Source organism: Copadichromis virginalis, linkage group LG8 (assembly GCF_057382275.1).
Source record: "Copadichromis virginalis isolate Kocher_CV1m ecotype Utaka linkage group LG8, C_Virginalis_male_GT1.1, whole genome shotgun sequence".
Classification (NCBI taxonomy): Eukaryota; Metazoa; Chordata; class Actinopteri; order Cichliformes; family Cichlidae; genus Copadichromis; species Copadichromis virginalis.
This window is the reverse complement of record NC_140625.1, coordinates 11,189,242-11,202,816: the sequence shown is the minus strand read 5'-3', so window position 1 is coordinate 11,202,816 and position 13,575 is coordinate 11,189,242. Positions and strand designations below refer to the sequence as shown.

At 43.2% G+C, this 13,575-nt stretch overlaps 1 protein-coding gene across 3 annotated transcripts; it reads left to right on the top strand.

Annotated features, from left to right (window-relative positions):
• The first annotated feature begins 2,229 nt into the window (after positions 1–2,229).
• meiob (meiosis specific with OB-fold) lies at positions 2,230–10,023 on the top strand. Of its 3 annotated transcripts, none has more exons than XM_085465757.1 (14): positions 2,230–2,311; positions 2,627–2,706; positions 2,871–2,928; positions 3,096–3,227; positions 3,390–3,462; positions 3,619–3,814; positions 6,006–6,106; positions 6,340–6,392; positions 6,582–6,677; positions 6,871–6,963; positions 8,572–8,716; positions 8,809–8,995; positions 9,209–9,295; positions 9,376–10,023. In XM_085465757.1, exons 2-14 carry the CDS (start codon positions 2,650–2,652, stop codon positions 9,490–9,492), a joined length of 1,395 nt encoding a protein of 464 aa, XP_085321883.1. In that variant the 5' UTR covers positions 2,230–2,311; positions 2,627–2,649; the 3' UTR covers positions 9,493–10,023. The 3 variants fall into 3 exon arrangements, with proteins under 3 accessions (XP_085321883.1, XP_085321882.1, XP_085321881.1); XM_085465756.1 differs by lacking the exon at positions 2,230–2,311 and adding an exon at positions 2,318–2,490 and having other exon boundaries at positions 8,572–8,713; XM_085465755.1 differs by lacking the exon at positions 2,230–2,311 and adding an exon at positions 2,318–2,490.
• Positions 10,024–13,575: the final 3,552 nt, after the last annotated feature.

Here is a 13,575-nt window from a genome sequence, read left to right as displayed (position 1 = left end):
ACATGAGATGATGGATTAATAGTTGATTAGTGGCCACACGGCTGCAGGCCCTCTGGGGAGCCGACCTGAGGCAGAGAGGCCACGCGATCACAGCACATTCCTGCGGCGACTGCGTGCATGCGACATCCTGCTCGGCTCTGCATAAAGTCAGGTTTTTGGAAGGTGACAAGCAAGACCTTAGCTGACTGCTTTTGGTATAGACATTTACATAGTTTATTCAAATTACGTCAAAAGAACCAGTTGAACGTTTGATCGGCGTGTGATTGATGACAGGTGAATTCGTTATGAATAATTCATCAAACCAACAGTAAGTTTCACTTGATTTATCTGATGACACTTTACAGTGCTTTGATTAATGGACTCACCAAGTTTAGTCAGAAAAACCCTAATGAAATTAGAATTTGAAATTTTTCTTTCATTTGAATAGCCTGCCGCTGCTGCAAAAAGCAAATCGATTCCTTTTTGTGTAGATAAAAGTTCAATGCATTTAACCACTTCAGTTTAACATTACACAAGATTATACAAAGCTCACGAATACACTGATTGATAGTTACACATCAGGCTATCTGCTCAGGTATAATCTACCTGTGTTAGCTGTTTTCTTACTCTGTTATTACGCACATAACTGCTACTGTACCCCGCCTTCTCTTTTTTTTCTTCTTTTTTTTAGCAGCAGCCATAAAATCACATCACCAGAGACATTACTGTCTGAAAAATCAACATTAGTCACAGGGATCAGTTATCTGATCCGACTGTGAGGATTAGTCAACACAGGAAATGAGCAAGGGCTCTGTGAAGCTGAATGAGGGTTTACTGTTACACCTTTTGATTCCTGCTTAGGTGCATGAGACAGTATCATATGTCAAACACGGCTTTGTGCTATCAAAACAAACCAGGAAGCTGTCAAATTAATCTCAGCATGGCTGTCTGAGCACAAATCCCATGTTGTGAATGATAGCTGGGTAGGATCATCAAGCTAATATTAAAGTCTAAGGTACAAAGACACAAACAGATGACTCAAATAAAACGTGTGCGTGTTTCAGTGTGCATAACTGACAGCTTTCAGTCATTGTGGCCTTTGCAATTTCATTGTTACTCCTGTTTCAATGCATGTTTGCGCAGCTGTATCGGTGTTTACCACACTGAATGCGTGTTGAAACTGTAGATTTCATCTTGCGCAACATTAAACAGTGACTAACAAAACATTAGGTGAATAGAGCCTGGTTTGTGTTCGTTATTACGAAATCAAGATTAATGCAACTGATCAGTTAGTGAAATTGAGAAAGAGTAGGTTTAAAGTGCAGAAAGGTGAAACAGTAATGATTTGCTTAAATTATAGTAACAGTCAGTGTTTTTTATCAGCATGAAAAATGATGATTAAATTGGGAAAATAAATTTAATTCATTTTGTATTTTCTGAATAAAGAAGTTGAACTAATGAGGAGTTCAGTAGCACGTACATATTTTGTTGCTTGTTGGGCTATGCTTAGTTGAAAAGAAGTTAGTTAGTTACTAAATGTCAACATCCATGTTGTTGATAGTATCTCTGGATTTAAATTCCTCAGTGTCCCCTTCTCAGAGGATCCTGAGCCTCTGCTGTCACTGTCAAGGCTCAGCAACGCCGAGATCTCATGAGGAACCTGAGGAAGGTTGGGTTACCTCAGAACCGGCTCAGAAGGCACTACAGAGGATTGCCAAGGAGACCCAGAAAATCATTGGGATCCAGCAACTCCAATAGTGACATCTTCAAGCCCCACTGCCCAAACCGGGCCACCAACATCGTAGGGGACCAGTGAAGTGAAGCTGCTAAAAGACTTGAATAATATTGCATGTATATATTTGTGTGTGTTATTATATTATTATTATATATAAATATTTTATGTTTGCATTTGATTATTTATATGACAGTATTTAAGACTTTTATATTTATTAGTAGTAGTATTATTTGTATTTGATTATTTATTGGGTTGTTTTTTTTAGCACAACCTAATAGCGGTGACCATGTGATAGTGGTACAATGACAGTAAAGTCTTATGTGATTTTAACCGGCATAAAGCCTTTATTACGAAATAATAAAGAAAACTCCTACTTCACACTAACGGTTGTTCTCTACGTTTTACTAATGTATGCCACTATGAAAGGTAATTTTTAAGTCTTTTTTTTTCGTTTGTGTGTGTATTGTAGCCTGAAGACGCAGCTGTATTAATGCAGAAATTTCCAGCAACAATGAAGGCAGCATCAAAGCTCCGTCGCGTGCAACAGCTTCACCGCGAAAATCTTATGTCACGTGACAAGAGAACTGCTGGAGACAGGTAAAAACCGCAGACAGCAAAAAACATGCTGAGCTTTAAATTAATTAGTATTAAGGCTAGAGTAGAACTGTAATATTAGTCTGTTTGAATCAAATTTAGCGTTAAAATGACTAAAACTAATCCAGCGTTAGCTTGCTACTTATATAATTACTGCATTAAGTTAAATTTAGCTAGTAAATGTATGTATGTATGTAGCTCTTACACATTACTCACTGTGTTTTAGTGTATTCAGAGCTGATGTAGAAACCGTCTTGCAGAGGTTGAGCTGAAGCCCAGTTCCTGACTTCTGTTTATTTTTATTTTTTTTATTTATAGACTGTGCAGAGGTTATAAACAAAATGGCTGCTCACACCTATATCGCTATCTCTGAGCTGCATCCCAACATCTCTCATTCAGTGAGTTCAACTGATTTTTTTTTTTTAACTTCATGTCCTTTATTTTCTTTTTTTTTTCTCCTAGGGCTTATACCCTAATGTAGCCCAGTGCATTTTCAGGCTTGTTTTAGCGAGTTTAATTAAATAGTATAATGCACTCCCGTTGTCCTTGTAATGTTTTCCAGAAAGTGGCAGGCATCATCATTGGAAAAACTGACGTCAAAAGCTTCCCTGACAGAAAAAGTTCGTATCCTGGCTGTATCTCTATCAGTGCATCATTATTTTCAACATTCCTCCTCTGCACTTCAGTGTCTTGTACACCAGCGCCCTCTCCTGGTGGTGATTTTTAGGTTTCTTTTTTTCTCCGTTGAACTGCATCACTACACTAACCCTCCATTTCTGAAATACAGATATTGGTATGGACAGATTCACCTTTGGCTTCACTGTTAAAGACTCTCCGGACTTCTTCATCAACGTGAGCACTTGGGGAAATGATGCCTATGTCAACGGGCTGGCCAGCAGCTTCAACATTGGGGACTGTGGTGAGAAAGTCTCTCTCAAAGTTGTGTAGATTTCTTTTACTGTCCTCTTTCCCGATTAAAGTAATTTTTTAATAAACTGAAATATTTTTAATGTATTTCTTGCCTATAGAAATTACATAATGATGCTTGGAAACAGAACTGCTTCTTTTTCTTCCTTTCCAGTCACAATTGAAAACCCTTTAGTTGCCACCAAAGACCTGGAGAAAGGAGATCGATTTTGTCCTGCAACACCGAGGTAATTTAGCATTTTAAGACAGATGGTATCTAAGAAGCATGTTCTCCTTACTGTGCTTTTAGGTAGCTGATGGCAAGTGAGGCAAACATAATGTAACACTGTGCAAAGCACGGTGTAACAGGGAGTAATGTGTAATGATAGCATCTGCTGTCTCAGCCACTACAGGCTGCTGGTGACGGAGGCTCATTCCCAGGTGTGTCTGTGTGCTGATATGGACACCATTGACAGACTGCTGCCATTGATTCACCTGCCTGTTAAGGACTCCAGAGATTTCTACTCTCTGGGAGACATAGTGGCCAACGGGCAAAAGCTGGATGGTTCGGTGATAAATATACTTGCTGCTGTAAAATCGGTAGGACACTTTAAGGCTTCAGTCGCTCAGTGTTACACAGGAGTTTGAGAAAAGTTCCCTTTTATACACTTAAGGTTTTGTGTAGAGTGCTGAAAGCTGTTAATCACAAAGACTTTTTATTTACATATTTATTGTGCTGAAATTTTCATGACCCCACCTCACCTGCTTTTACTGAGGTTAGTGTGTTTTTTCCTGTTTTTCCCAGAATGCTTTTCTATACATGCATGGACAAATCTGAGAACACTGCTGCAATGTGCAGTAAAGGCAATGAACATTACACTAACTAGGGAAATAAATATTTGAGTTCTTGAAAAATGACATGTATCAAGATTAACTTCACTCTGATGTCAAATGAAAATTTACTCTCAGTAGCTTAGCTTGCACTATTTAAAGATTAAAAAACTGCTGTCAATGTCTCTGTAAGATGATTATTTTTAAAAAAAATGTGGCCAGAATGTGGCATAAAATGTTGATTATTGAACTCATTTTTCTGGATTTTGTTTTGTGGCTAAATCCTGGCAGCTATATATTTACAGTTTAATTATTACAGTAGTTTTTATTCTATATTCAAATTCTCAGCAATCAAATAGGCAATGACCTTTCCAAAAGCATTCCCAGTTTTCCATAATGGCATTTTAAAGACTCTTTAAGTGGGAAAGAAAACGTTCTCTCTTTCTATATTAGCGTGCAAAAGTTTTGTGCCACTGCTCATCGTCAGTCTTTAACACTGAACTCTCTTAGGCAGCTTTCCTTCTTTCTGTAGTCAGGAACAGTTCTCCAGGCTTCTGGAAGGACTTTCAAAACTGGCTGCCAATTGTTCCATTGTTCATCAAGATGATCGCACACTGCTGTAATAATGTTGAGGTGGGGTCTCTGGAGAGGCCAGTCTGTGACTGATAGTGTTACTGATGATGATTTGAACCAGACATTTCAAATTCGTCTTTGTCACTCCAGAAGACCTGTTGGGCTTTTAGTCCAGTTCTTGTGTAATTTTCATACCTCAGCCTTTTCTCCATGTTTACCTTCCTTAAGAATTGTTTCTTGACAGCGACACTTGCACTGAGACCATTTCTGATGAGGCTTCAGTGAACTGTAGATGGATCAAGCGTTTCTCAGATACTCTGTCAGGTCTTTTCTGGATTGTTTCCTAGATTCTCAGATACTGTTCATCTGCTAAACATAGTTTTTGCCCCTCAGCTGTAAAAGGCCACCTGTTAGACACCCAAAGTTGTGAATGTGATAACTCGAGAACCAGGTAACACAGGATTTTGAAATGCATGCCATAGGTGCATCTACTAAAAATCTCATATGATCTCAAATCTCAGTGACGTCAACCTCCAGATTAAGGTCAGATGGTTAACTTCTCTGAAAATCATCTAGGATTTTCACATTGAACTGAAAGCCTGTGTTTATTTGTTCTGTAGCATCACAGGTTGTGTAAACTTAGTTTGACACTAAAGAAGAAATAAATAAACGATAATCAACCAAATTCTTATTGACCTGGTTTGACCCAGTGTGCTCAAAAATTTAGATTTCCAAAGACAATGCAATAAAGTAAAAAACGCTCAGTAGAAACATTTATAGCATGTTTACGTGCTTAGTAGATTCTTTGTCAAGTAACAGATTGCAATCATATAAACTTGAGTATATTAAATGTATTCATATTTTAAGAGGTGGTTTTCAGTTAGTAAAATATGTATTTTCCAACTTTGCTCCCACATTGATTAGATGGTGTTTGTTTGGTTTTGTTTTTTCCTCTACCATAAACTGAACTATGGTGGAAAATAGTCTGTTAAAAGTTTCCTGAGCTGAAAAACAACTTTAACAAGAAAAGAGAGGGAGGGTTGTTAAAAAGTGGCTCGATGTTGGATTATTAAAGTCAGTCACGGAAAAGCCACATAACCTGTCAGAGAGACGCTGTGGTGGGAACCCTGATGTGTGTGAGTGTGATGAGTGAGCGATCAAATAAGTTGAGTTTTCATTTACATCTTATAAATTGTCAATTAGCCTACACTGTGTCTGTGTTTGTGTGCGTGTGGTTTCATGGTGAATGGTTGTTGGTTTTGGAACATACCAGCTCACCATAATGGCCCCAAAGTTCACACACGGGCCAGACCCGCCCTGATCTCAGTGTCACATGAAAGGGAGATAGTGTGATAGGAACTTCAAGCGACCGTGTTTGCATTTTCAGATCGGAGACACAAAGCAGTTCACCACTTCAGACGGACGCAGAGGGCAGAGGCTGGAAGTGAGGCTCTTTGATGACTCCGTCTTATCCTTCCCCCTCGTCTGGTGTGTCAAAGGCATTTATTAATTTGGAAAATGAACGTAGATTTATTACTTCTGTTGCTTTTGTGCCATATTCCATCTTTACTGCCTTTTGTATCACCGCTGTGTCTCCTTAAGCGACCACAAATTTACATTAGCGATACAACGTCTTAGATTGCCCCTCTGAACTACATGTGTGTTTGATTTTTGACTGTGCTCTCCCCTGTGTGACTCCCTGACCTCTGTCTCACTCACAGCTGGGACAGAGAAGCCATTCAGCTCATGCAACCTCTGATACCCAGGGAGACGGGTAGGTTTGAGGGCTGCTGCTCTTTCTCCGCCGCAGAAATGAATCTTTATTTAACTGTTATTCCTGCCCGTCATGTCACATTAGCATACTGTGCTGAAGACAAACACAGCGGTGGTTACCTGAGATCCAACCGCGTGTTTGCGTTTAAGATGGTTTTCTGTTGTTTCAACTGTTTTTCTTCATTCCAAGTGCTCTTCATAGCCGACGCGAAGATCAGCTTTGACAGCTTTCGCAGCGGCATGGTGGCAACTGTTAACTCGAAAAGCATTATCACTGTCAATCCTGGTAAGAGATCACAGCGGCACTTAAAAAAACACAGGCTCTGATAGAGATTTAAATGGTGTAACTGATTAAAACAAGACTGAAATGCTGGTTTTGGACAACCAATCAGTCATGGTAGACAGTGAAAGAAATGGAGCTTTCCTTCCTGCTGTGCAGGGAGAGAAACATGCTAGAGTCAATCATAATTTGTTTTCAGACACCCGAGAGGCCAGCCTGCTGTTCAGTTATGCTAAAGAAGTGTCAGAGTCTGGAGCTCTGGATCAAGATGACATGCCAGAGGATGTCCCTGGTAAGTTATAATGAGTTCCTGCCATGACTTCCCCATATTCATATAAGTCAGTCTGCCCATCTAAATGTAAAAGACTCTTTGAATTTGAGGCATCAGAAGCTGTTATTTCCCCTGCTTTTGTCTTGGATCTTTAAGCAAAAGATTATATTATATAAAATAATTATATTTTCAGTTACAGAGGGCATATAGGAAAGTTTAAAAGGTGAATGCAAGATGCTATTATCAAATCATAAAGTCATTTTCCCCACTTTTGGTAAATCCCCTAAAAAGAGCAAAACTAACAGGATCCGACAGACAAGTACGGCTAACTTGTGGCTTAGACCTCCATCACTGACCAGTGGTAGCACAGTCAGTTCAGCTCCTCATTAAAAGCACATTACCAAGCCACACAGTTACACTAGCTGCTGTTTTTCTAGCTGCTGTTTTTCTTCTTGAAAATGAAAACCAATAGTTCATTTATTTTATTTTTTTTCTCAGTCCACATAGAGACCTTCTGGTGTAAAGATTTTCAGGCTTTAAGAGTGTTTCCAGAGGAGGTATTTAGACTATGATGCCAATAAATTTTTGATTTTGCCGTTCACTGAGACATGCGAGTGTGAGATCAAAAGTTTTAGCTTTAATTCCCTGGTAGTTACATCTAGATGTGTTAAACAACATAGAAAATATGACTTACCAGTCCAAAAACATGTTTTCCCACCGATTAAATTGCTGAGGAGGAATTTATTTCTTTAATGGGGCGACCGTGGCTCAGGGGGTTGGGAATCGCATCTGTAACCGGAAGGTCGCCGGTTCGATCCCTGGGCTCTCTGTCCTGGTCGTTGTGTCCTTGGGCAAGACACTTTACCCTACTGGTGTTGGCCAGAGGGGCCAATGGTGCGATATGGCAGCCTCGCTTCTGTCAGTCTGCCCCAGGGCAGCTGTGGCTACAACCGTAGCTTGCCTCCACCAGTGTGTGAATGTGAGAGTGAATGAATAGTGGCATTGTAAAGCGCTTTGGGTGCCTTGAAAAGCGCTGTATAAATCCAATCCATTATTATTATTTAGTATATCAGTATCCTGCCTCCTTTATTTTGCAGTGGAAACACATCAGGATTTTCTTTGTATAAAGACTGCAGACTGTGACAGTTTATTAAGTATACCTTGCTAGTAATTTGGTCGAACCCCATTTTCCTTCAAAACCACCGTAATTGTTGCTGGAAACGTTGCTCAGAGATTTTGGTCCATATCGAAATGACAACATCACACAGTTACTGCAGATTTTCCGGCATCACATCCATGGCAGGGCTCTAGACTAACTTTTTGCCATGGTTGCACTGAAGTTAGGCGCACTCAAATTTTCAACCGCATCGCTTAACACCACAGTTTTACATGTGCACTGTTTTGGGGGGAAATTGCAGTCCATACAGACAATATTCATTTGTAAATGATTAACTAACAATCTTGTGCTTAAAGTGCTTTGGCACTCTTTCGTCTTGATCATGTCTACATGCTTAAATGCATTTGGCTGCTGCCATGTGATTTACTGATGTGTGCTAATGAGCTTTTGAGCAGGTGTACCTAAGAAAGTGCCCTTTAAGTACACATGTATGCTGCTGTTTTGGTCTGCAGTAGAGTCCATCACCGACGTTTACACAGTGAGCCAGCTGATGCAGAAGGCCCGAGAGAATCCCGAGGCTTTATTTGGCATCACATATAGTTTCATCTCCAAGCTCGACCTCGACTCGTCTGCTTCAAAAGTCATCAAGACACGGTGGTAAATTCACACATTGTTTACTAACTATAACCATGACAGCCACTTCCTTGAACAAGAACAAAGAGCAGCTTATTGCTTTGTCTTTGCTTCAGCTCGAAATGCAAATTCCTGGTGACTGAGGACTTGAACAGCTGCACCAACCAGTTATGTCCAGGAAAGGGTCAGATTGTTTCAGCCACTACAGGCTTTGATCTCCTGGTGGACTTCACAGACCACACCGGCACTCTGCACGCCTGCAGCCTCAGGAGCCCAGTGGCAGAAAAGGCTCTGGGATGCACAGTAAGTATCAGTTCATAGAAAGACGATTCTCCAGTCTCAGTTCTAAACCTTGTGCTCCTACACCTGTGCTGTATGGCTCAGATGTCAGTTACAAAATTCTGTAAATATTCTTTATTTTGTAGCTATTGCTCAGATGAACCTCCACAATCCAGTAAATGAATGGCGGTGGTTGATAGCTTTGCCACATCACCTTTTCTGTTTGATCTGATTCAGACAGAGGAGTTCATCAGTTTGACTGATGGTGAGAGGACTGCAATGAAGTGGAAATTTCTTTTGGAGAGATGCAAAATATATGTGAAGGTACCTTAGCTTTTGATACCAAGCTGCAAAAGCTATTAGCTGTAAAAACAAAGTGTTGAAAAAAATCTCATGTGCTGTAGATCATTCCTTCTCCTAAGATGAAGAGTGGAATCAGGGGCATGGTCCTGGACTGCTCGCTGGCAGATCCAGGAGAGGTGAAGCAGCACATGTCTGCCCTGCTGCAGCAGCGCCTGTGATCAGCACCCTCACTCACAAGTTTCAGCTTCCTGCCTCACCTGCTGTTTGGTCTTTGGACTCACATGTTAACAAGAGGCTTTCATGCATGTGCACCTTGAGTTTTAATTATTACCAATTATTTATTAGGACTCCAGATTATTTAATGTATTTATGTAAAAGTATTTATTTATAAACATGCTGCTAAGTTGTTTGACTTTAAAGCTGTTAAACTTCATCAGCTCCATGTTAATGTGTTATGTTTTACACTGCAACTTTTATGTTCCATTATATGAAAGCTAACGAGCAGTCTGGGTTCAAAACATCTCCAAATATGCACAAGTTAGACAATAAGCTGTGTTCTTCATGTTCTTCAGTCATTGGAGCCCCTAGAAGTGTGTGATACATACTTTTGAGGCATTTTTAAAGATAAGGTACTGCTCTGTTTAAAAAATTAAGTCAAGTTGACACCATTTAATCTCTGAATTTTATGCATTAGTTGATGAAAAGGTTTTTCTGTTCTTCAGACCAAGAGTCATAAAAATATAATGGATTTTCTGGTCTTTTGTTTTCTTATTTTTAGCCTTCATTTGTCAAGTTTTCTAAAAAACTGCAAAACAAGGAATCAATCAAACCCAAACTTGGTGCATGAACATGCAGAAGAAATATTGCCATACTTCTGCACACCAGCAGAGGGCAGTACTGTTCTATTACCAATAATCTGTACCCAACTCTCCAGTGATCCAAAAGTGACTTTTTTTTTTTTTTTTTTTTTGGCCTGTCCCGTTTGGCTCTTTTGCCATCAGAATTGTTGTCTAAAGGCAAAGAAAGATGCCCAACGGATTTACTTTACCAAACTGACCATCCCAGCCTTGCCGTAATGGTCCATTTGATTCACCTTTTATTGTTTATTTTATTTTCACTTACTGAATACGGGACAGACTTGACTGGGGGAAAGAAGGGGAGAAAGAAAGAGGGAAAGAGAAACAGCTGAGAAGAGGGACGGGGGAGAAGGGCAAAAGACAAAAACCAACAGAACGGGCAGAGAAAAAAAAAATGCATATATCAATCACCTGGATCACCTGCTGAGAAAGAAAAAAGAAAGCAAGCAGAAGAGAACAAGAGTAATAGAATAAACAACATCACAATGATATATGGGAATATGACAGTAAATACTAAATGTTAAACATTATTGTGCAGCACATAAGATCAACAGAACACAGTGTGCTTTGAGGTAGGAGCCAAAAAGGGTGTAGTTTGTGGGTGTGATCACCCGTGTGTACACCTGTGAGCATGGACGCGCTTGTTTTTTGTTTTTTAAAAGGTTCCTTCATGTAATAATCTGCTAGAGGGTGTGGGGGGGCCACAGCCCCGTCCTCCAGGGCATGAAGCAGGTGTGGAGGAGATCAAAACTCCAGACATCCAGAGGCCCCCAGAACACAAGAGACCAAGGAAGACCAACAGAGGGGCAGCCGCGCCACTGTCCCAGAAAGAGCTGAGGAGAGTCCCAGATGAGGGCTCACTCAGCAGCCGCGGAGCAGAAGCCAGGGGGAGTTGCAGTGACGCGCCCGTGAGCTCCGCCGGCAGCCAGCTGCGCCTGAGTGACCGAGCCCCAAGCCGAGAGGCCGGGGGCACCCCACCTCCGAAGTGGCCCGAGCGAGCCCCAGGCTCCAGGCCCCGATAAGCGGCCGCCAAGGAGTGAGCCGGTGTGTACCTGGACGCCCATCCCCGGACACAAAGAACCACCAACGCACCGATGTCTGAGGGGGTCCGCCACTGGCAGGGGAAGTGGTGGTAGGGGGAGATAGGCCTCCAAACCTTGGAGGGCCTGAGATGTCCCCAGAGAGGTGGCGCCTGACACCCAACCTGACATATAGACACAGACATACAGGCACACACAGACACAAACATCCATTCCCCCCTCATGCTCTCATATGCACTCACTCCACACTCAACCAACGTGGAGACAGACATAAAGAGACGTTGTACACACGATCACACTCCCCAAGCGTACTCTACAAACCGGGTCTAGGTGCCCCCGCCCCTGGAGGGGGGAACTGCACCCAGACCCAGGTGGTGTTTCCCTTTTCCCTGCGGTGGGGGGAGGCAGACCGCCCCGACTCCGTAGCAGCAGGAAGGCTCCACACTCCAGACCGCAGTCGGACGGCCAACTCCTCCTCCTAGTCCTAGCCCCCCTGCTCCAGCAGGTCGCAGAGAATGGGGGTGAGAGAAGACTCCAAACCTCCCTCCACCCGCTCATTGTAATGTTGATGCATGTGTGTTCTAAGGTGCATTTAAAACCCAGGAGGGCTTGGAGCTACCTGCCAGAGAGCAGCAGGTAAGCGCATGGTCCCTCCTGCTAGCCCTCAATGTCTACGTGTATTTAAAATTGAGAGGTGGGCAACGATGCCAGGGGTGGGGTGTACACCCTGATGGTACTTTGGACTCCGTGTATCGTGCCCACCCCCAAGATCCTATATGTATGTGTAATGAGAGTGTGAGTAATGTGAATGTCTAAGTTGTGGGATAAAATTGAGGCAGAGGCAGCCAGAAGGGGACGGGGGGGGGGGGGGGGGGGGTAGCCTCCTCTGCACCCTGGTGACATACCCCTACTCCAAGGCCCTGCATGTGTGGGTGGTTGTGGTGGAGCGGGAAGAGGGAGGCAGCTGGAGATGGGGAGGGAAGGAAGGGAGGGGCAAGTGACCCCTCCCTGGGGCCAGCTCCCCCGCTGACCCCAGTAGGCACCCCCATACTCCGCGACCCGCCAGGGAAAGGGGGCCCAGGCCCATCCAGACCGGGCCCAGTGCAGCAGCGCCGCCCGGCCCCACAGAGCCCGGGACAGTCCACCCAACCCCACCACAGAGAAAACTGCACCCACCCCACCATCCACTCATCTTCCAGACTACATAAGACAATAAACACCCAGGCTGAGATCTTCCTCCACCTCTCCTGTATCTCCCCCTCCTGCAGAGGAAAGCTCCTGCAAGATGTGACAATCTCCCCCACCAGTTGAAGAGCCCCCCAGGTGGCTCGACGCACCGGCGGCACCCTGCTCCAGGGCTGGGCCCCCATGCACCCACCCGCCCACAACCCCGGCAACACACCAACCAGGACCCAAGCCCCCGAGGCCCGGTCCGGGTCCCAGCCCAGAGACGGAGCGCCCCCAGAACCTCACGCCCATCCCGGACCCACCCAGGGGCAGCCAGGCTACCAGGTCAGTAACCCACGTCCGTCAGCACAGACCCTCCCCTAGCCCCGCTGCACGCAGCCGCGAGGAAACAGTCACCTGAGAGCCAACAGAGCCCCTAACCGGACATGACCGCTACCCCGGGTTGAGCCCCCCAAGGAAGATGCCTCCGGGGAACCCCCCGACGCCCTAAGCCTGTCCCTACCCCCACACCAATCACAACAGTGAAGGCGGGACCAAACTATGACCCCCCACCCCCACTAGGTGATGGACCTGATCAAAGGAGCCCAGAGCAATTGATCTGATGTGGTGGCAGAGGCTGTATCAAGACTAATGTAATCTAATAGATAATTTCTATATTGGTTAGAGTTAAGATTATTTTTATTTTTCCAGTTCATGAGGACTGTTTTCTTGGCTATGCATAGGGCAGTGAAAACCATATGGGCTATGTTCTTTTCTGAAGTGACATTATCTAAGCTGCCCAACAAACACACTAAGGGGGAAGTTGGAATGTTACATTTCAGACACTTCGATAAGTCTTCACATATCTCGCGCCAAAACTTCTGAACTGGTGGACAGAACCAAAGAGCGTGGATATAATTGTCCGGTGAATTGGTTTGGCAGTGTGAGCAGTTGTTGGTAGACGTAAAGCCCATCTTGAACATCCGATGACCTGTATAGTGCACTCTATGTAATATTTTGTATTGAATTAATTGAAGACTGGGATTTCTAATTAGATGAAAGGTTTTTAAGCAAATCTGAGACCAGAAGTTTAGGTCTAAGTTAACTGATAAATCCGCTTCCCATTTTGCAATAGGAAGTGATATTGATTCATCTGTTTTAGAAAGCATTCTGTATATTTTGGATAGTAATTTGGGGGGTTTAAGAGTAAGAAATTGAACCACACTTGGTGGTGTTT

What these genes read in the sequence shown, in the direction of transcription:
- meiob (XM_085465755.1), top strand. Translation starts at nt 2,418, where the DNA reads ATGACTAAAACTAATCCAGCGTTAGCTTGCTACTTATATAATTACTGC. An exon ending in TACTTGCTGCTGTAAAATCG is followed by an intron (nt 3,815 to 6,005) that starts GTAGGACACTTT and finishes TTGCATTTTCAG; the next exon opens with ATCGGAGACACAAAGCAGTT. An exon ending in AAAAGGCTCTGGGATGCACA is followed by an intron (nt 8,996 to 9,208) that starts GTAAGTATCAGT and finishes GATCTGATTCAG; the next exon opens with ACAGAGGAGTTCATCAGTTT.